This window comes from Protopterus annectens, chromosome 3.part0, assembly GCF_019279795.1.
Source record: "Protopterus annectens isolate FY-2018-M chromosome 3.part0, PAN1.0, whole genome shotgun sequence".
Lineage (NCBI taxonomy): Eukaryota > Metazoa > Chordata > Ceratodontiformes > Protopteridae > Protopterus > Protopterus annectens.
The window spans coordinates 1,709,536,099-1,709,560,437 of NC_056731.1; the positions used below are offsets into that span (position 1 = coordinate 1,709,536,099).

General features: G+C 39.8%; 1 protein-coding gene across 2 annotated transcripts in view; it reads right to left on the bottom strand.

Annotated features, from left to right (window-relative positions):
- DCDC2 (doublecortin domain containing 2) overlaps positions 1–24,339 on the bottom strand; it is a 1,207,165-nt gene that overhangs the window by 3,606 nt on the left and 1,179,220 nt on the right. For both annotated transcript variants that reach the window (XM_044065744.1, XM_044065743.1), the window contains one exon: positions 9,400–9,834. In XM_044065744.1, coding sequence (XP_043921679.1) covers positions 9,400–9,834 — 435 coding nt within the window. The remainder of the gene's footprint in view (positions 1–9,399; positions 9,835–24,339) is intronic.

A 24,339-nucleotide genomic window follows, 5' to 3' on the forward strand; every position in this document is an offset into this window, starting at 1 on the left:
TTATCAAGGGTATCAGAACCTGTTAGCGATTTGGGATGCATGGCTAGGCTAAAAAAAAAAAAATATATATATATATACTTGTTACCTGCCTTTCTGAGCTAGTATGGTCCAGTTTCCAGGTTATTGCTGAATCCAGGGCTGAGTTACAAGTTTCTGTATTACCATACCTTACTTAGATAGAAGGAAGTTTCTCTGTTCACCTGTGAGAGAGGGGAGCTTTGAGCAGCCTATCTGTCCCTGGAGGAATGGTCTCAGCCCAGAAGTTAGTAGTTTATTGGCCATTTTGGGCTAATTTTGATTGTATCTGCTCTATTTTCTGAAAAAAAAAAACAAATATACTTTTTCATGCCTTTCTGAACTAATATAGTCCAGTTTTCCGGTTATTGCTGAATCCAGGGCTGTGTTACAAGTTTCTATGTTGCCCATACCTTACTTGGATAGAAGGAAGTTTCTCTGTTCACCTGTGAGAGAGGGAAGCTTTGAGCAGCCTATCTGTCCCTGGAGGAGTGGTTTCAGCCCAGAAGTTAGTAGTTTATCAGCCATTTCGGGCTAATTTCTATCTCTTTCACTTCCCTGCTTAAAAAACGCATTTGTACGGTTTTGTGTACCGGGCAACGTCGTTTAGTTAGAGTTAAACTATTCTCGGCTCCACGAAGTCTACTCTTCAGTTTTTCCCATGGAACTAGACAAACCTTCAACTTTAGCACTCAAACCATTCATTTCACAGTCAAGCACTTGCTTAAAATTCATAGCAAGCACTAACTGACTCTAGCACTAGACCCCCCCCCATACTCTCCAGAAGGACAAGGCTCTCTATTCGTCCCCACCAGCCAATCAGAAAAACAGCTTACTCTACCTGTTCAGGCATGTCCAAAGGGCAGTTTCCGGTGTACTCTCCAGTCCAACTGATGAATCTGGGCATTTTGAGGCAATGTTACAACTGCCTCATGTACACAGACAACCCTCTCCTCCTACCACCAAACACTAATATATGTGAGAGATGCAATTATACAGCCAAACTGGAGGTAAAGCTCTCTCAACCCAAGACTGGAACTGACAGTCAAGAGGAGAAGGGTAATACTTGCAACATACCACCAGTTTCACATAGACCTAATAAACCAACACCGGCAAATAACACACATGAATACATGAAAACATACTCGGAGGCTCTAGATAAAGATCTGCAAAAGCAACAGAGACCTCCAAAGCAGACATCCAAGCAACCTCCACACCCCATCACCAGTCATGAAACACATACTTCACATAATCAGTGTGCCATGCAATCACAGCCCTTAATGCAAAATAACATACCAACACACTAGTAATAGGTGACTCTATAGTCAGGCACACTGATGTCCCACTAACTAGGCTGGACAAGGAGAAGGTTACAGTTAGCTGCCTGTCTGGTGCCAGGATCAGCCACATAACACAAGCACTCAGGTCATTCCAGAACAAGTACAAATACAACTCTGTCATTGTCCATGTTGGTGTGAATGACCTGAGATGTACCTCCCTGGACTACATGAAAAGAGACATGGAAGAGCTCTCTGATCATGTAGCCCAGGCTGGTATGACCCTGACCCTGAGTAGCATCCTGCCCTCACCAAGAATGATGCCACAGTATAAAGAAAAAATGATCAATTTCAACAACTGGCTAAGATTCTGGTGCCATTCAAAGGGGATCCAGTATCTGTCCGCCTGGGATGACATGCTCGACAAGCCACGTTGCTTCACAAGAGATGGCTTGCACCCATCATCCTTAGGCTTTTGAATATTGGCCAAGGCTCTTGCCACCCCCATAGTGCCTTTTTTAGGCAAGGCTCAAAAGACAAACCCACCACCATAAATAGCACAAGTAACCAAAAACTGAGGGTAATGCTACTCAACACCAGAAGTCTAAACCTCAAAATGCATGCACTCAAGGCACTCCTCAGTATGGAGAACATCGACATCTGTGCAGTAACAGAAACCTAGTTTAAGGCACCTGAGAGCACTCCAGCACTACTAGGCTATAACTCATACCATACCTTTCGGCCACAGAACCAGGACCGAAACACAAAATGTGGGGGTGTATCCATATTCATCAAGGATACCCACACCTCCAGGTTAGTGGTGCAGTACAATGCATCAGAGATCATCCATGTGCAACTAACAATGGGCAAAACTGCAATCCAAATTGTAGCTTGCTACAGATCACCCACCATGGCCCAGGACCCCCATTCCACATTTCTGGAGACACTGGGAAATATGAAGGTCCTACCAAACACCCTAATACTGGGTGATTTCAATTACCCAAACATAAACTGGGAGAACTACTCAAGTGCTAACTCCCTTGCCCAACGCTTTCTAGAATTTATAAACTCGAACGCCCTGGATCAACTGGTCAACACCCCGACCAGAGGGAACAACATATTGGACCTGGTCATCACCAACATGGGCAACTGGTGTTCCACACCGGAGGTCAACCCCTCGCTGGTTAGATCAGACCATAGACTAATCATGCTGGATATCCACATTCCGCCCCTACCCCCAATCAAGGAAACCACCATGAAAAACTTTTCAAAAGCAAATTTCACGTTACTTAAGACTAAGGTGGAAAGGTTCACAGCCCCCATGCTAAAGGACAATGCTGTCCAAGCTGCTGAAACCTTTACCAAGGCACTCTATGAGCATCTGCAGGAATGCATGGATCATGCTATCCCAAGTAATACCAAGACTCACTCCTCCAAGAAAAGAAAACCAGTCTGGTGGACCCCTGCCATAAACAAGCTATACAACAGAAGGAGGAAACTAGTACAGAAAAGAGTAAAATCTCAAGAAGGAAAGTATCAGCAAGAAACTACGATCCCTCATTAAATCATCCAGGGCTAGTTTCGAAAGAAAAATTGCCAATGACTCCAAAGATAACCATAAAGCATTCTTTAGCTATGTCAAGTGGAAACTCTCAGATCTGCTCTGAGTTAGTGCAGAATGACACAAAATACACTGAACCAACTGATATTGCCAACATTATGACAGACAGGTTTAGTGCAAACTTCACCCCCCTCTCACCCCCTAAAGGGCCCATAACCATACCAGAAGAATGTAGGGCCCCATCAGTCACCGACACAGGTTAAAACAGCCCTATCCAAAGCCAAAAACACAGCTTCAGTGGGACCGGACAGTTTCCCAGGCTGTGTCTTACAAGAGCTCCAAAATGAACTAACCTCTCACCTAAACAGACCATTCAAACTCAGCCTCTCTACAGGCTACGTACCCACAGAGTGGCGCACAGCAACAGTTATCCTGCACCACAAAGGTGGAGCCACAGCAGACCCTGGGAACTATCACCCTATAAGCCTGACTAGCCTGGTCTGCAAGGCTATGGAACGTATCATCATGGAACTCATTAACAGAGACATTGGGAAACTCCAAACCTTGGACCCTACCCAATTTGGCTTTGTTAAGGTCAGATCATGCCTCCTAAACCTGGTGGACTTCTTTGCGATGGTTACCAAGGCATTAGACGAGAAAAAGGAGGTCCACACAGCCTACCTAGACCTCACAAAGGCTTTCAACACCATTCCCCATTCTAGTATTATACACAAGCTCACCAGCTTGAACATAAACCCCTGCGTCACGAGATGGGTTGCCAACTGGCTCATGGATAGAACCCACATGGTGAGAGTTGCAGGCTCTATGTCCGATTCTAAACCAGTTACAAGTGGAGTCCCCCAGGGCTCAGTCCTAGGACCCCTCCTGTTCGGAATATACTTCTCAGAGGTACAGGCAAGCATAGGAGGACTATGGCTGACCAAGTTCACAGACGACTGCAAACTAGGAGCCATAACTGATTCTCTGGCTGATACAGACACCCTCCAGATGGGTCTCACTGAGACGGATACCTGGTGTCAAAATCATGGCCTCAAGCTAAATGCCAAAAAGTGCATAGTCATCCCCTTTGGAAAAAACAAAGTACCCGCGAACTACCACATAGGTGGTAGTCCCCTAAATACAGAAAATTTAATAAGGGATCTGGGGACCCAGGTAGATAGTAATCTCTCCTTTGATAATCATACTGTCGAGGTGGTTAGAAAATCCTTCTATGTGGCCCTCCTAATCACAAAAGGGTTCGCATCTTGAACAAAAGAGGTTATTGTGCCTCTCTACTCATCACTAATTAGACCCATCATAGAATACAACACCCCATTTCGGATGTACCTCACAAGACACCTGCAACAGCTGAAAAGACCACAAAAGTACCTCACCAAGAGGATTACTGGCCTCAAACAGATGCCCTATGCAGTCTGACTCAAGAAACTCCAGCTGTACTCGGTTGCATACCACTTACTCAGAGGTGATCTCTGCCTGACATACAAGGCCATGTCCAACCCAGAATTGATGGACATGCTCCACCTAAAAAAAAACAAATCCCAGAGAGCCACACACTCTATAGATATAAACCTCACCACAACAATAAATAGGACATGCTGGAGGGATAGATTCCTATCCCAGAGACTCCCCATGATTTGGAACAGGATTCCAATATACATCAGGCAGAGCCCCTCACTAACACTCTTCAAGATAAACCTTGACGGGTGGATGGGAAACAGAAAATTTACCCCGGGGATCACTGCAGTGGCTCTGCTGGACAGTGGCGCAGGGAACTAATGGCTCTGTTGGACAGAGGCACAGGGAACTAATCTAAGGGGGTGGCGAAAGCCAACACATTCTGGCTAGGCTTATAAATGCCTTTGGGCAGATAGCCTATTACTTACCTATGAACCTAAAAAGGCCCTTGTGGTCATTAGCCTAGTAAACACCTATGAACCTTTGGGCTCTTGCTTAACTTGGGAATGCCTGCCTTCCACCCATCCACCCCCGCCCAGGGAACAAATTGGCAGATGACTGGGTGCAGGTACAGGAATCATAAGTTGAGTTCCTGGAAGGGACAAAAAAATACAATGACCAAAATATGCAAGGAGATTCTTGCATTTGTAAGACATGATCACATTCTGGCAGTAGATACTGAACCAAAATAAAGAGCTCATGACAGAACATTAGATTTTGGAAATCCAATAATTACAAAATCTGGTATTCTGTATTATTGGTCAGCTAAAAAGAGCAAAATCAAATCACACAGGACTGATCAAAAAGATTGAAGCTCTCAAAATCTATTCAGTATTTAGGAACATTAATATATATATATAGAGGTATGTGCGTGTGTGTGTTTTTATATATATATATATATATATATATATATATATATATATATATATGTGTGTGTGTGTGTGTGTGTGTGTGTGTGCAAACATACACACTTGTATATAGATAGCTACAGCTATATCTATCTATATATACATTTTATATATATATATATATATATATATATATATATATATACATATATATATTTTCTCACAACTACATGCACACACACACACACACACACACACACACACACACACACACACACACACACACACACACACACACACACACACACACACACACACACACACACACACACACACACACACACACTTATGTATCTACATCAGTAAAATAGAAACTATTAACCAAAACCAAAGCAGCCACTGACTTACTTAGAGTCAAAAAGTGGATAAAAGGAAGTGGAATAAATCAAACCCTGTATTCATTGGATATAGGGAGGATCACGTTAATAGAGCTCAGAGCTTTAATATTGTGTGCTGACTGCCTGAATTAATTGCATTTGCTTCCCTTATTTTTTCTCTTCTAAATTAAAAATGTATTTATCTTCATCAATGAGTCTGTTAGTACTCCAACCAAAATAATTACACCAGCAGTTTTTAGCTTACAGCATTGAAGCATAAAAATATGCTGAGCAAATGTGACAATAATGAAAGAACATTGTTTCACCAGGCAATCGATTGCCAACTGGCTCATAGATTAGACAAAAGACATCAAAATATGGGGAAGTTACCTCTGCAAAAGAGACCAGCCACCAGTGGAGTTCCCCCAAGGTTCTGTGCTGAGACCGTTCCTGTTTGGCATTTACTTCTCTGAAGTGAAAGCCAATGCTAAAGGTCTCAGGCTAAGTTTGCAGATGACAGTAGGCTTGGAGCAGTCACTGAATCCCCAAATAACTTAGACATCCTACAGGAAGGTTTGTCCCAAATACATAGCTGGTTCCAAAATCATGGACTGAAAATAAATGCCAACAAAAAATGCATTATTGTATCCTTTGGAAAGACATCAGCCCTGAGGAACTACCACATTGACAAATACCACCATGAGTTGATCCAGTTCAAGATTTAGAAACATATGTGGACAGTGACCTAATGTTTGACTAACATGCATCCATTGCTGTAAGAAACAATATTGGGCAGCTTCTAAACAGTTTGTATCTAGATCTAGGGATGTCATTGTTCTATGTTACTCAGCCCTCATTAGGCCAGTCATTGAGTATAATGCCTCCTTTGGCATGTATCTGTCCAGACACATGAAATAACTGGAAAGTTCGTAGAGGTACCTTGCTAAAGCAATAAGAAGGTCTGCAGAACTGAATTTTGGTATTGGTCTGCTGTAAGGGGAAATGTGGTAGGTGTTGGGAAATATTAAAACAAGACCACCACCATTCCTCTTTATATGGTCATTATGGATGATATTATAGCAAGGACCTATCACTTCAGAGTTGTTTATGCTGGGTTTAAGCCACGCCTTAGTTACAATGAGAATGTCAGACTTGTGTTGGCTAATACAGGCATGTAGCTCAGCAGTTTTATTTCTTATCATTCTAACATTTATTGCAACAAAAACTAGATCACCAGGGTTGGGGACTGGCTGTTCTCAGTTAGAGAAGTGTGTGGGAGAGAATTGTCTTTATGTTCATTATGATAGATGGTGCCCCCCAGATCAAATTATAACTGACAGCAATCAGCGTATATCCAGTGCAAAGTAATTAACAAAGGGATAAAAAGTGAAACATGTTTTCTGTCATTTCTTGAGGCTAAATAATTGGCATGTGCAGTATAGTCTACTGGTCAAGAAAAAGGGGACAGTGGCCAACTTAGAGTGCATGGACTATTTCACAGAGACTTTCAATCAAAGAATGGGGGACCCATCCATGGAATAAAGCATTTAAGAGCTGCCTCTGCCCATTAGTAGTATAGGGTGCAGTCCTGCAGTCATTTTTCTGTTGTTCATCCATAGATCAAAGTTGAAGTTGAATATGGACAAGGATGAACTTTGTTTCATGTGGATGGAGAGTCTCTTCCAGGACAGCAGTATCCTTTCCTTTCAAATAGGTATACCTATCCTTTCAAACTGTTCTGTTGATGTTGCAGAAGAGGTTTAGATCCCTAGATCAGGTATTTCTGATGCCATTTGACCTGCTGATGTGCAGTAAATTCATCAGTAATGGGTCAGAGGGTGCTTTGTATACCAGACACAGGTCACTTCTTAGCAGTCTGCAGGATACCGAGTATAGTGGCAGGTCTTTGAGTTGGTCCATGTGTGACATGTTGTTTAGGCCTTGTACCCTTTTAGTAAGAAATCTCTGTGGGCATTCCAGTTGTTTCATATGTCTGGACAGATGTATGCCAAAGGGGGCATTATACTCAATGATTAGCCTAATGAGGACTGAGTAAAGGAAAACAATAACATCTCTACATCTATTCACAACCCCTTTGTTTATAAGCCATGCAATATAGAAGGACTTGCTTATAGCAATGGACACGTGTTGGTCAAAAGTTAGGACACTGTCTACATAAGTTCCCAAATCCTGAACAACTAGGTCAACTCTTGGGGGCATATTGTCAATGTAGTAGTTCTCTGACATAGAGGACTTCCCGAAGGATACAATAATGCATTTTTGGCAATTAGTTTTAGTCCATGATTTTGGCACCAGTTATTTATTTGGAACAATCCTTCCTGCAGGATGGCGAAGTCAATGGAAGATTGAGTGACTGTTCTTAGCTTGCACTGATCTGCAGACTTAGTCCACCAGAGCCCTAGCCCTTTGGTATTGACTTTTACTTCAGAGAAGTAGATGTCAAACAGAAGAGGTCCCAGCACAGAGCCCTGGGGGACTCCACTGGTGAGTGGTTTCTTTTTGAAGGTAACTTCTACTCTTTTGATTTCTTATGTCCCATCTGTGAGCCAGTTGGCAATCCAATGGGTGACATAGGGGGTTATTACCAGTTTATTTAGCTTTTCTACTCTGCCTGTGGTCTGCCTGAGTGGGGAATTACGTCAATAGCTTTGGCAAGGTTGAGGTTTGTGGTGTGTACCATTTGGCCTTATCCATTGCTTTAATGACCTTTTGAAAATGTCTACTGGGTTGAATAAGCATTACCTGCCCTTAAAGAATCTAAACTGACATGGGTCCAGTGTTTGGAGGTTCTCTATGTCCTGATTGATTAGTTACATGCTAAGTTTTTTCATGGCTTTGTATGTGAGGCTGGTCAGACCACCTGTGGTTCTGTAACTGCCTGAGTCTGTGGAAGGTCCTCTCTTATGGAGAGGAAGGACTACAGCTGTTCTCTATTTGGTTGGTATAAAACCTGTATGAAGGCTGCGACTGAACAGTGTTGTTAGGGGTGTGGCTAAATTGTGCTTCATACTATTTAAGATGCATCCAGGGATATTGTCAGGACCCATCGATGCAGTACTTTTATATTTTATAGCTCGCAGTCTCACAGCACTTACTTCTTCAATTTCTCGCTGGGGTTCCATATTGGGGAGTCTGTATGTCCTCTCTGCATCTGCATGAGTTTTCAGTGATGCCTCTGATTTCTTGTCATATCCAAAGGCATGCAGTTAGTTATCAACCTGAATGCCTTACAGAGAAGCAGTGTGCATAATATCTGAATATATTTATGTACATATATTCTTGTACATACAGCACTGTTAACAAATTAACCTGACATTTTCTGTTCTTTTTTCCCTCTTCTTCGCTCAGCTGCATGCCTAAACTTGAACATGTTATAGTGTGGTATTCATAAGTGAGAACAGTAATAAGCAAGTATTAAAGAAAACAGCAAACCCAAACTCTACTGATGTGGGGGTTAGGTCCCATACCCTTGTTACTTATATTTACTAACTCTGATATTGCTCTTCCTTGGCATACGAGGAATTAGTCCAAGACACTGCAAACTTGGAATCTGTATATAAACAGAGTCAATTGCAAAAGTTAACTACACACATTTGAGAGATGAACATTTGTTTGGCTCCATGTTCCAACATCAAAATGCTTTCTCTCTCTCTCTCTCTCTCTCTCTCTCTCACTCCCTCTCTGCCAGTCTGTTAAATGCTGACAATGCTTAATGTGGTTCATTTATTAAAACAACAAATGTTTGCTCTTATGAAATGCAGTGCTAACATTGAATAAAAAAACAGTTGGGTAATAATGTTTTTAAAGATGTTAGAAATGCTTACCTCATTTTCTTCTATATAAGGAGATCTGTTTTCAGTCAACTCTTCTTCCTCTTCCTCTTCTTCTTCTTCTTCTTCTTCTTCCTCCTCCTGCTGATGCTCTAGCCCTAGATCCACACTAGCTTCCCCATCTATGTGCTGAGATGAACCTTCATCATCAGCTTCTCCTTCTGCTTCTTCTTCCTGCTCTTCTTCATCATGGTACAGACCACCTTCTCTATTAGGTTCAATTAAATCCTCATCAGGGTCACTGATGTCGGTGTTCAATAATTTGCCATCAGGAATCTCCACAGAAGGAAAATCTTCTCTCTCATTTTCCTGGAAATTCTGCTCACTAAGTGATGTGGTTTCAGGTTGAAGATCCTCATCTTCATCACCATTACTACCTTTCTCAGGTGTCCCCTCAGTGGGTTCTTCATCTACTGTTTCTACTAGCCTCTGTTCAGAAGAAAAGGAAAGTTAACACAGTGACATATGTTTATACAATGGCTAGTAACTAACTCAGAAGGACTGCACTAAGCAATTTGGTACATAAATATATTTTTTACAATTAGATTTCCCTCTGAAAAATACATAGGATTGATAGCAGAATGGATAGAGGGAAAAAGTGTGTCCATTTAAGTATTTGTTATTATATGCAGGTTTACCGGAAAAAAACACACATATTAAAGCAATTTCAACTTAAAGAACATTGTGCCACATGAAATAGAGCTGATATGTACAAGAATAGTGTAACAAAGCTTGTTATGATTCACAAAGGTAGCTACTCAATGGGGTGAGATCCTGTACCTGGAGCCACAGTGCTTTACGCAAGTATGTGAATTACCTATTCAAGTCCTGTACTTGGCTCAGAAACACAATGCCAACTGAAAAGGGAGTAGGCCTGGCTACATAAGATAAGGGACATGAAAAATATTCCAAAAATGCATGTCTGACTACACTGATCCCCCTCCCCTGCTGATGTGTTGTCCAGAGTGCAGAGCTGAGCAGCAAGAGCAGAACTTAAATTAAAGAAAAATAAACTCTCCTTTGCACAGTAGAAAAAATCCTACCTACTACCACAAGCACACCTATCCTTACACCAATACAGTGACAGCACCAAGCTCTCCCTAATGGGAGATCTTACACCAACAGAATACAGTGACAGTACCAAGGTCTCCCTAATGGGAGATCTCACACCAACAGAATACAGTGACAGTGCAGTGCCAAGGTCTCCTAACAGGAGATCTCACACCGACAGAATACAATGACAGTGCGAAGGTCTCCCTAACTGGAGATCTCACACCAAAAGAATCCAGTGACAGTGCCAAGCTCTCCCTAATGGGAGATCTCACATCAAAAGAATACAGTGACAGTGCCAAGGTCTCCCTAACAAGAGATTTCAGACCAACAGAATACAGTGATAGTGCCAAGCTCTCCCTAATGGGAGATCTCACACCAACATACCTCATCCCATAATATCACAATGATTCTAACTCTGCTGCCTAATGAATTAAACTCTTTTTATGAATCACTATGTGGCATGGCAGCATATCTGAGGCATAACTAGGGAGAGGTAAAGGGGGAATTTTCTCAAAACCAATCTGTCTAGGGGCGCAATCAGTGCAGGAATGCAGTACCAGCAATGCAAGGCTAAAGTAGCCTCATAAATGAAGGCCAGTACTGCATCTACACCTTTTTTTTTTGTGTGTTCCTCAAATACACATTGAGGAGGGCACCGGTTTTATGATATGGAGATGTGCACAGGTCACCAGATAAGCATGCTTCACTTCTACAGTACAGTAGAGCAGTGAACAATTGCTTAGTAAGGTATGTCAAGCACACCATACCTTTATAAGCAGCCATTCCATGTTGCACTATGTTGCGCCATATCTTGTGACACAGTGACACACTCTGGCACCATTTAGTACAGTACAAAGTGGCGTATTACGTATTCTAGTCTGCAGTTCAAAAGATTTAGCCATTCTTTTGTGAGATGCCTGCCATTACTCCATATCTATTATCTGCAAGAATACAGCTGACATTTTAAACAAAGAATACATTTATGTAAGTGCACATGTTATGAATTGCTCTGTCAGTGCAAAGTCTATGGCTAATATAAGTCACCAATTACCTTTTATAACTCAAATATATGTTATTTCCCTGGTATTACAGAATACTACTTAATTTTAGCTGGTGTTGTGGAAATGATAATATTAAGAAATAACATTCTGGCATTATAAGAAAAGCAAATTAATTTTTATTTTCTTATTTGCAAATAGAGACCATCATTTCAGAACTGTCATTATGTCAGTTTAAAAGAATACTTTACTAGCAGTCTGAACCTTTGACTTTTTATAGCCAATTGTAACAGGCTGGGCTTATGTTATCTTACATATTTTTGATTATTACAAAGATGTCACTTAATTTTAATTCGATATTTATCATTTTTTTTAAGAAATAGGAAACATCTAATGTTTTATATCAAATGTTCCTAACATTTTAGACAGTTTGTCTTAGATATGCTTTATTTAAAATAACACGTGTGATGTAATTTAGAAGTGCATGTATACTAAAACAGTATATGATGGTACATTTGACCTTGCCTAAACAATGAATTTGCATTTAAGAAATGTTACAGAGTACATACATACACATGTACAGTTATTAAAGAAATCAGGAAACTCACATTTCTGCTCTACTGTGCAAATTACAAACATTACTTATAGGTGATTTTACACATATAACCTTATATAAAAGATGCATTAGGTGAAACTATAATAGTTGCATAAAACAGCAGGTGTCACTGAGCATTATTTTTACTATTTAATAGTCTTGGAACATGGGCTATCAGAATGTTTTTATATTTTTTTGAAAGTCTGAGTTTATGAACATTTGCTTTCATGCTTGACACTGAAATGTGCTGCATCGGAAGGCTGACTTCATGTTACATTCAAAAGTACATGGAAGTAATCAGGCAAGCAGCAAACAAAACTTTGTGCGTCTCAGTTTATGACCTCCTGGGAATGCAATGCCAGCAAAAACATTTTTGCAGGTGTGTCTTCATGGCTACTGTTTTAATCATTTTTATGCGCAGGCTATTTGCCAGATAATGTGAAAGGGTATATGGATACGCAATGATATGGCAGCAGCTTTTTATTGCACATGATGAAATGTTGCTGACGAAAGGATTTTAGGCAGTCAAGAAGTGAGCTTGTTGTTGCTGTAAACCAGATTATTTGAGTAACATCTACAAGAGTCACAATGTTTTGCATTTAACACGGTCATAGTAGGTGTTATACAGAGTTTAGCAACCCTTTTTTTACACTGGGACACCATGCAATTAACAAATGCAGGTCACAATGACTTTGTAATTATAAACAGGGATTTACCTCTGGCAGGTAAACAGCTCCCTCACCTCCAAAACTGTAAGCTAAATGCATGACTTAGAAGCAAAAATTCCAACAGGAATTTTCCCTGCTGGAAAAGAAAAATAAATCCAGGAATCTTTTTTTCCAGTGCTCTGGACATTGATCTCGTTACACCTGAGCAGGTCAAAGCAAGTTGAATATGGGAATTGTCCACATTTTCTCAAAAGCAAAATGATCACTACTACAAAGTAAGAGCATTAAATATTAGATCCTATTTTTTTCTAGTAACTGTCACAAGGTAATCTGGAAACATACAAGCATGACTTTGATGGGTATGTGATTAATAATGTCAGGGATTTACAGTCATGTATGTCAACTTTAGACTTTTAGCACTGATTCAGACAGTGCCCATGATTTTGTTTTTATTTACTTGTCCATTTAATTGCAATTTGCGGAGTAGACTGCTATTTTTATACGTTTACTGAAATATGCTGTTTCAATAATAAAGCACACTTGTAAACCCAGAAAATATTAGTATTTATAATAACAGATTCTCTATAGAGAGACTGCCAACCAGGACATGTAATCATACCCATGATGCAATGCTCTTTTCTCAAATCATTTTTACAGTTGAGTTACCTCTAATATTTATTTTATTTTTACTTTTTAGTATTTTATTTTTAGCACATACTGTAAAATCTGATTGGAAAGACGATGTATTTTATACAATAACATTAAGAATTTTTTTTTTACTTTAGGGGATATCAGTGCTTGATAGTAACTTTTTTTTTTGCTCTTTTCATATTAACTTCCTTTTGATTTGACTTTTTAGTTACAATCAGTACCAATATAAGTCAATATACTAGTGATCTTTTTTTACACTAAAACAGATTACTGTAAAGTGTTTTACATTTTTACTGCATGTTTAATTAAAGGTATTTAACCAGACACACAAATATTTGTCACACAAGGTGCATAATTGCAAGTATTTCTACAGCTCAGTACTAGTTATGAAGAATTAATACACAACACTGTCTTAACAACATTGACTGTCATGTGATACAGGCATGCATACAGATATATATATAATTTTAATACCATATTTTTAGCCATGTGACATACAAGACTGCATTGTTTTACTGTTGGCCCCCCAACGTACAATACATAAATAATGCATATGCATTTTATTAGTGGCATTATTACAAAATTGGTAGTCATACATTATTTTATTTTTAAGGAACTAAATTATGGGCCAGATTCATTAGCAAATACACAACCTGTATTCAAGAACATTCCTACCACATGTTTTTGTGCTTTCTAGTCAGTCAGAAAGATTACACTGTTATGAAGCCCTCTGGATATTTAAGGCTGCAAGAAAATCAGTAGGTAAACTAAAATTAGAAGAAAGAAGGTGTGAGTTTTGCTTTGTCTGTTTACTCAGAATGGTGTACAGTTAGTGTAGGCATTAATGAATCCCAGTGAACATTTTAACTTATTTTGTTTGACCATATTTATTTGTACACTGATGAATATTTTTGCTTTTTACATTTGGACATCTGTTTTGATTACTCAGACACTGCATTAAAATACTTTTTATTTTAATGATGCAGTACATATGTGTATGTATTTTTCTCTGGGGAATAACTATGTTAATACCTGAGGCTAACTATCTGTGTGTTTAACAGAATTACATACTGTTTAGCACATAGAAGCAAAATAAATAACATACAGCCATTTAGTTAGTAAGCTCAATACAAAATCTTGTATGCTTTGTACAACTCGGGAGCTAACCTTTAAAATACAGACATATGACCTGGCATATTAGATACTAGCTATGAAGTTACATTTTCCATTGGGATTTTTGAACTTTTACTTAAAGGTAGTCTGTTAACAGCATAAAATTGTTTACATTTAATTTAATTTGCCAACTGTCACAACCATTTGCATTTTAGTGGCATGTTAAGTTATGTGATGAATGCTTGAACATGTTACCTTATTACTATTCACAGAGTAAAGTATAACTACTAGACATAAGTCAGTTTTACACACAATGCTTTGCTTTTTTCAGATGGGTGTGTATTCATCCTGTTAACATGCCACATTTATAACTTGCTTGGCTAGCAATATTGAAAATGACTAGTACATACTTGTAGCGCATGGAACACTGTGATACAGCTCAGATATTTGTAGAAAGACATATTAGTTAAGAACTACTATAGCATGAGACCAAACAAATATTCAGCACCCCTTGCTTCACTTAAGATTGGATCTCACAAGAGACAGTCAAATCTGCCAGTAGTGACCAGCAAACAACAGCGGCAGAATAAAAAACAGATAATATATCCCTAACCTGCTTTTATAAACACGGAAAGTACCTAAAATAAAAGGATGTGTGTTTGCCTGCATTGTCCAAAGAATATGAAGTCTGAAACTTAAATGTATGTCATTGTCTAGTGTCTTAAGTCCTCAATGCTGTTTGTCCAAAATCAGAATATTTTATGAGGAACAGACCAAACATTATGAAGCACAATTCTGGACATTGTGAAAATCTGGATATTTGAGAGGCACGTCAAGTTGAGTGTAAATATAAGGGACTGTGTTACTCTGCCTTTCAGATAGCACTCACTAAGTGGTTTAGGGCTTTGAAAGCAGCAAAACACTTTGCATTTTTCTCTTTACCCAGTAGTACATGTAGCAGATAAAGCTCTTATGCACAACAAAGAGTTATGATTGGGTCTCCGATCATAATCTTTAACTATGTGTTCTAAATATGGATGTCAAGATTTACTTCGAGAGCAAATTTGTTGGCACCCCTGTCTCAGACACAATAAGCAGGTTATAACTGGCAACCTGATCATAATCCTCTATATTATGGACTCTCTGTTTCGGCTTTTGAAACTGTTTACTAGTATCACAGACACTGTGCAAGCAAACTCAGGAACCATCAGATGATTAGCCATATACACCTTTAAGAAGACATATTTAAAAGCTCTTGCCACCCTTTACAAGCAATTATTAGTGTTCACCTCTCAGATATGTTCATGCCTCTAGAACCACAAGTGTTACTAGAAAATAAATGGCAAACTATTCAGCACAAAGTTATCTTTACAGTGGTTGCACTCACTCACTTCTAAGAATTAAACTTGATTTCATAAGCCACAATAAACAGAGTAAAATAAATTGTGTAATGTTGTATAAACAGCTTATATCTCAGCAACAATTCAAGCAACCCATATACTGCAAGCAGCATTATCTTCATACAGCTATGAGCTTTTCATGAGACTAATCAGTTCTATTTATACCATTTGATTATAGAGGCATTAGAGAAATATAATAATTATTACAATACAAATAAATAGTATACAAATAATATTAAACATCTATTCATCTACACTAGTGAGAGGCCAAATATCAATACAGTTATGTTTGTGATTATGAGAGCTTTAAAATAAAGTCTTCTAATATCTTGTATATAGCATGGTTTTGTAATTATTAATGCAAATATAAACAAGCAATATCTGATGCTTAGAGGTGCCAGTAGGATATAATTGCAGAATGCAGATTCTCTGCTGTTGTTAGGGGTGGCCCTTATCTCTCTAGGCCACTGCAAATTTTCTGAGGGATCAGACTAGGCTGCCTCCTTGAAACTTTGTTATCCATTTTGGCAATGTAGCCCTCTGCCAGAGAAGCCTTGGTGAAGACACTAGTAGGCAGAAACTGGGGGGTATTAAAACTACACATGACTTGAAAGATGTATGCCCAACTGACAAAATTCAAAGGTCATCCCCATGTTAAACACAAGAGGAGGGGTCTAAGACTGATGGGCTCTCCCAAGCCAGTGTGTCACCCTTGATAGAGATATAGATATAGATATATTGTACCAGGCAGTCCTTCTTTTAATAAAGCCTACTTGATATGAATGGATCAAGGATGGCATTAGTGGACCAAGGCAGGTGGCCCATGATCTCATAAAAAATTTTACAGTCACCATTTTCTGAGGATATCTGCATGTAATTATCAATTGGTGTTGACTCCTTTCCAGGTTTCAGGATGGGCATGATAAGTGTCTAGCACTGTGAAAGGGGGAATTGAACCATAAACATGCCTACCACAAAAAATACAGCACATTTCTGGCTGGGGATTGAACCATGAGGTAGTACTACCAAACATGCCTGCCACAAAAAATACAACACATTTCTGGCTGGGGATTGAACCATGAGGTAGTACTACCAAACATACCTGCCAAATAAAAACAATACAACAGATTTCTGGTTGGGTATTTAACCATGAGGTAGAACTACCAAACATGCCTGCCACAAAAAAGTACAACAGATTTCTGGTTGGAGACCATCCATAGTCAGTGCCTTATTGTCCTTTAAACAAGCAGTGGATGCAAGGAGCTCATCCTTGCAGAAGAACATGTCCAGACTACACATTTGTCTTCATGCAAAGCCAAGATTAAAGTTTCAATTTCTTAAAGCTGACACTTTTAGAAAGAAGAAAAGCAACATCACCAGGGGAGACATACAGGAATTTATAGTGAACACTTTATACTTTACTATGCCTTGGATAAAAAAAGAAAGAGAGAGAGAGAGACAGAGATGCATACCTTCCCCATCAACTGTAATGTCCAGAGGCAAAACATTCCTAGTTCTTACTTTACAGTTCCTCACTAATCTAGAATATACTTGAGGGGAGACTTAATAATATTGCAGACAAATCCTACTGAGGCTTATTTTGGTCATGTTACTGATATATTCCAGGGTATTGCACTTAAATTGCAAGAGGCATGCAAATAAGGCGTGAAATCTGATAGCCAGGTGTTAAGACATAAATGCCTAGAGAATGCAGTTAAAATGTGTATTCTTTGACTTCCAGTGTTCATTGGCCCAAACACTCAACAGCACAAAACATCCAACAAAATATGTGGAGGGCATTTACTGTCTGTACGCACCTAGGAGAATTCTATGAAATTTCCAAAATGACATTAGCAATGTCTGGCATCCTAGCATAAGATGTGAAAAGCAACCAGGATTTAGAAGGAAGGGACCCCCTTGGGAAAAGTAACAGGACAGTCACTCAGGATCTGAATACAGGTAGAGGTCAGTTAAGAATATGGGCTGAAAATCCAGCATATCGCTAGTAATACAAACAAGAGCAATACAGCTGGATGTGTTAAAACAGGAAGAATACTACTTATACTCTATGGCTGAAGTCCTAACGGACATGTCCACTGCCTAGCTAGTCAAAATTCTGTCCACGGCTGAACTGATAGTTGATTTCAAGAGTATGGTATCATCTGGGTAAAATACGATTAAAATAGCTCAAAAGAAACAGATCATCTCTAGTTCTGTTATTGATAACCTGACTGACATGCATTGTAGCTTTGAACCTGCATAGCAGGGGGCAGGTAAACACTGATTATCACATAGACGTAGCAGTTATACCCAAGTATTTTGCCCATAACCACTCCCCATCTTACTCAAATGCATCAAATATTTGCAGACTGGTACAAGCTTACTTGATTAAAATAGATTCCCTCCCTCTGCTTGCCAGAGTGAACTGAAAACACTACAGGCTGAGACCCTCATGTTGCTTGTTTTAAATGTTCCCTATTAGAAAGCTAGACTTCAGGGAGTGCTATTATGTCTGAGGACTGTTTCTAAAGCCATGTATGAAACCTTCCTCACTTGATGGTGGAGGGAAAGTCATTAACATTTACACTAAGAAAATGCATTCTGGAGATAGAAAACTGTGTGAGGTAAACTCCCTAAAATCAGGCAAGGCAAAACCACTTCAACCCTTATCAGCCTGTTCAACATCCTCTCTCATTAAAAAGCCTCAAATAGGGTTTAAGATATACAATCCTTAAATATAACATCAAACAAAGCACATGCAGAAATCATAAAAAGGTTAACCTTAAGATTTACAGAATACGTTTGCAACTCGAAAGTAACATAAACCACCAGTAAAAATGTTCTATTGAACTGTGTGCAGAAAAAAGAGCAAACTCTCAAAGTAAAGGGATATCAGTATATCCTCTGACTTCACACCTTCCATCAAGGGATTAAGGATAGGAGCACAGAGGCTTTAGAATGAAACGTAGGCCATGGATGCTCCAGCTGTAAAAGTGACAAGGTCAATAGAAAGATGACCAAAGACAAATGATAGTGAATTTAAAGCCATGTTTTAGAACAGCTAATTGACTATAAAATACAACTTTAAAGCATAAATCACAGACTTCAGATTTAGCAAACGCATCAGAATTCTAAGCAGAAGTAATGCAGTCATTAAACAATAAACACTAGAAAAGAGAATGAGAGAGGGGAACACCCCACCCCATCCATGTAGGTTAACAAAAGGTAAGAATGATGGCAAGACATGAGCATGATTTACAGTTTAAAATTTGTGATTTCTTCCATTTAGTCCATAACTGATTGTCAGCAAACTAATACAGGAAAGAGAAGCTCTTAGTAACTCAATTAAAACTGAGACTCAGATTAATGTCCACAAAGATATGAATGGCATAACAATAACTTTAAATAAAGGCTCAAAACCTACAAGCATGAAATATGCCCATTATAGGTTCATATGATCATAGCAGGTTACTAGGCTATTGGCCCTGAGGCCCAAATAAGCCGAGCCAAGAGTTTAGCCCATGTTTAGACAAATCAGCACCCAATGCCCCTGTCCAGCAGGGACATGGGTGGAATCCCAGGGGTATATTTTCTGTTTCCCATCCAGTTATCCAGGTTGCACTGAAAAAGGGGTAAAGAGGTACTCTGTTTGATGTGGAGAGGGAGTCTATTCTATAGATGAGGGAGTCTCTGGGACACAAATCTGTCCCGCCAACAAGTCCTGTTAATGTCACAGACCAGGTTGAGGCCACACATGTGGATTACTCGAGTGGAGCTTGACTTGCAGCTATGCAATAGTCCCATCAAGGTGGGGTCGATGATCGCCTTGTATGCCAGACAGAGGTCATCTCTGAGGAGTCTGTATGAAACTGAGTAAAAGGGATAGGGCTTTTAGCCTGTGTAAGGTAGATGTTTGAGGCCCTTGATTCTCCTGGTGAGGAATCTCTGTGGTCTCTCCAGCTGCTGCATGTGCTTTGTGAGTTACATGCTGAAAGGTGCATTGTACTCAATACTGGGCCTTATAAGGGAAGAATATAGGGATGTTATGACCTCCTGGTTCCTGGAAGAGATACCCTTACTTATGAGGTAGGCCATGTAGAAGGCTTTCCGTACCACAGAAGCAACATGGTGGTCAAAAGTCAGATTGCTATCAACCTGGGTGCCCAAATCCCTCATGACTGATTGAGTGCTTTGTGATAATTTGTGGGTATGTCACTGTCCCCAAAGGGGATGATGATGCATTTTTTTGGTATTCAGCTTGAGGCCATGTTTCTGGCACCAGTCATTTGTTTGAGTGGGCCCCTCCTGGAGGATGTCCTCATCACTAAGGGAATTGATGACAGCACCTAGCTTGCAGTCATCTGCAAATTTGGTCAGCCATAGTCCACTGGTTTTGGCCTGCACCTCAGAAAAGTATATCCCAAATAACATAGGCCCCAAGAACGAACACTGGGGTATGCCACTTGTTATGGGTCTACTGCTTGAGGTGGCTTCCCCTATTTTGATTACGTGGGTTTTATCAGTGAACCAGTTTGCTATCCATCTAGTAACATATGGATTGATTCCTAGTTGACAGAGTTTATTTATTATGCTCGAGTGGGGAATAGTGTCAAAGGCTTTGGCCACGTGTGCACAGTCTTCCCCTCATCCATGGCTTTGGTGACCATCTCAAAGAAGTCAACCAAATTTAGCAGACATGACCCCCCCCCCTGACGAAGCCAAACTGTGTGAGATCAAGTGTTTGGAGGTTGCCAATGTCCTTTTTAATGACGTCCATGATAATGCATTCCATGGCCTTGTAGATCAGGCTAGTTAGGCTGATGGGTCTATAATTTCCCAGATCAGTGGACACGCCACCTTTGTGTAAAGGGATGACAGTGGCTGCCCTTCACACATCTGGGATGATGCCAATACTCAGGCTTTGGTTGAATAGGGTGCCTAATGGTGCTGCAAGTTCCTGCCTGAGTTCACGTAGGATGCAGCCTGGGATGTTATTGGGTCCCATGGAGGCTATGTTTTTTGCCTTTGAGAGAGCAGTGATGACCTGTTCCCTAGATATAAGGGGAAGGGGGCAGGTACTGCGAATGTCCTGATTTACTGATGGGGGGACAGATGGGTAAAGTTTTTGCTGAATCTATCATCCAGCAAGTTTGCTATATCTACGGCATTTGTATATGTGGTGTCCTTGACCACCACTTCTGAATAATAACAAAGGGATGACATACCTCATCTGCATACAGTAGTAAGACATGCATGCTATAAATTGAGTAAGTATACATGCAAACTTTCTACAGATGCATCATCAGGCAGGAAATTAATCTGACACAAGATGAATGACCACAGAGGTTTTCTTGGATTACTCTGAGTCTGGGGATACAAATGATCACTGTCAATGGCACTAACTCTCTCTGCAGAGTTCACCTATCAATCCATGTTGCATGGAAAGTCCACAAGCCCTTCTTATTCTACAAAAGTGGCAGCCACTTCTGACTGAAGGAATATGTGATGGCAGGTACGGATCCAGCACAAGGTGACCTAGGCAGCTGTCAAGGACCTGATGCTGGCTGGGTGTCCCAATCTAACAATAAAAAAAAAATCTACCCATTTCAGCATGGAAGCCTTCAACGGCTTCAGAACTAGAAGCACATCTAACCAGAAGCCTGGCCCTACTACATCAACCTGTCTGGTGCGTGTGTGTGTGTGTGTGTGTGTGTGTGTGTGTGTGTGTGTGTGTGTGTGTGTGTGTGTGTATGTGTTACGGACTGCAGACTGCCTTCAGCATAGATTTGCATTCTGCTCCAGTCAAACAGACTGCCCTTTATAATGCAGAAAATTCAGGTAAGATAAATAGAGGGGGTATTACAATTAGCCATTAATACCAGTCATTAGACTGCCATAGCTAGTCTTACTAAGAATATAAAACAATATTTATTTTATTAAAGTTAGAATGTAATATAGTTGGCAAGATTTATTAAACTCCATGTAGGCTCAGTGTAGAGCCTACATGGACTGTATCCGTGTACATGATGATGGGCAGCGTGCAATGCATTTTATTGAGGTGCAGTGCACCTAAGTTAGGTTTCTCGGCTCATAACAGTATTGCAGGCTGCAAAGCCTTGTAAACCAACACATATATATTGAGTCCATGTAAATGTAAGTCTGCAGATTTTCACAGAATGCCACATGATCACCAGGGCCATACAGATCATAGCAGTTACCCTCTTAGTGCCAGAAATCTGGACAAAGCCTGACAAAATGGGGGGAAAATGTCCAAAAATAGATTTGAAGTCTGAAACCCAAATGTATGTCATTATTTAGTGACTTCAATCCAAAGACCATCTCAGTGATTTGCCAGGAAATCATAAATATATGAGGAGCAAACCAAATATATGATGCAAAAATCTGGACATTTTGTGAAAGACTGGACAGTTGATAGGTATGTATGGCACTAGTCTACACAGCATAACACTTAACCTCTTAGGACAAGAAATCTGGAGAAAGCCATCAATAAATGGGGGGGGGGTGAAAGGGCCAAAAATATTGACACTTTTTAAATATTGCTCTTACAAACTTAGAAAGTTGTTAAAATAACATAATTTGTGTTAGCATCCATTGTCTGAAGGTCATGAATTCTGTAACTCAAAGGCATGTCATTATTTAGTAACTTTAATCTTCGGATCATACTAGTGATTTGTCAGAAAACCACAAAGTGCATGAGTAACAGGCCAAAAATATGGGGAGAGAAGCTGGACATTCTGTGGAAATCTGGACAGGTGAGAGGTATGGTAGGGACACAGTTATTAAATAATGCTCTTAAACTTAGAAAGGGTTTGTGTTAGCATGCATTTTCGAAAGTCTATGAAGTCTGATACTCAAATTTATGTCCATATTTAGTCACTTCAGTCCGCAGTGATTTACAACAAAATTACAAAATCACATATTTTAATTGGGGACAGACCGAAAATATGAGGCATAAATATGGACAGTTGAGAGGTTTGATGCTGATGGATGTGCCACTTAACCTCTAACCCAGGAAACAGGTCATATACCTATTGGTGTGATTACAGGGTGTGATGCCCACATTATACTTGGGTGATGGGTCTGTTTCCTGATGCAACAGATGCCTCCACGTACCTCGTCAATGCTGGTGTTATCATGGCTGTGGCAGCAGTCTCTGGCATGTGTTGATACTGTGTGTATTATACTGATATCACAGTTGTAGTTCATGATTGCCCACAAGCTGTAGTCCTTCAGGCAGCTGTTTGGACATAGCATGTATATATTATCTGTGATGTCCATTACTTAACTAAGGGGCATGCAAGGGTCTAGCAGACACCCCTGATGTACTAAACAACAGAAAAAAATGACCAAGTCCGATCTAAAGGAAAACAGCTCTTTAGCTATGCATTTTAATACTTTTCACAATAGCAATCCTGAATTTTTAGGGGCAACTATTTTAGAGCAAGTGGTGATTGATATTGCTGCTTTTGATAGAAAAAGAAAGTTATTATATAAAGAAACCATTTATATTTTAAAATATAATACTTTAAATCCTAATGATTTAAATACTGAGTGGACATGGAAACTTTTGATTTTATTATTTATTGATTGATGTTTAATTGATTCACTGTTTAATTGTGTGGAGATTCGAGTATATAAGATGTCTGAGTGCTTTATAATTTATACTCCTGAAAGGCACTTGTTTGCTGAGGTGCTACAGTTGGTTTCAATAAAGCTTATATCGGGCTTGGCCATTTTTTCTGTTGTTTTTTACAAGTTTTTTTGTTAACTTGCTTCTTGCTGTGTCTGGGGAAGAGAATATGGTAATAACAAAAAGACACACTGTAATGTCAGACAACAATTCACAACCCCCCCCCAAGTTGGCTCCAATGAGAGTAGAACTGCTACTTATCTGAGTGCACAGAATACAGTCCAGAAGACTTAGCACATATACCACAGCAGTCTGAATGATGCATGTCTGCAGGTGAACCTACAGTAGATGACATCAGCAGGACATGTGGGAGACAAGAGTTTGGGAGGCCTGCATGAAATTGATTTGTAGGCATGTGGAAGCATCAAAATACTACCCATGCCATTGGAGAAGTAACTGTAGGGTACACACTTATGCTCTTCTGTATAGATGCACACACACCAAGTTGGCTATAGTGAGAACAGAACCCATACCTATCTAAGTACACCAGCTATGGAATACAGGGCTTAACACACACACCACAGCACAAGTCTGACTTACACATGACTGCAGGTGAACTTACAGTAGATGACATCAGCAGGCCATGTAGGAGACAACAGGTTGTGAGGTCTGCATAGGCACACAGATTCATAGGTTCATATAAGGCTAATGGCCTATTAGCACTAGGGTCTGTAGAAGCCTAGCTGTGTAAAAACACATGCACCCTTATTGTGCATAGCTGTATTGTTGTTTTAGCAGTGTTTGT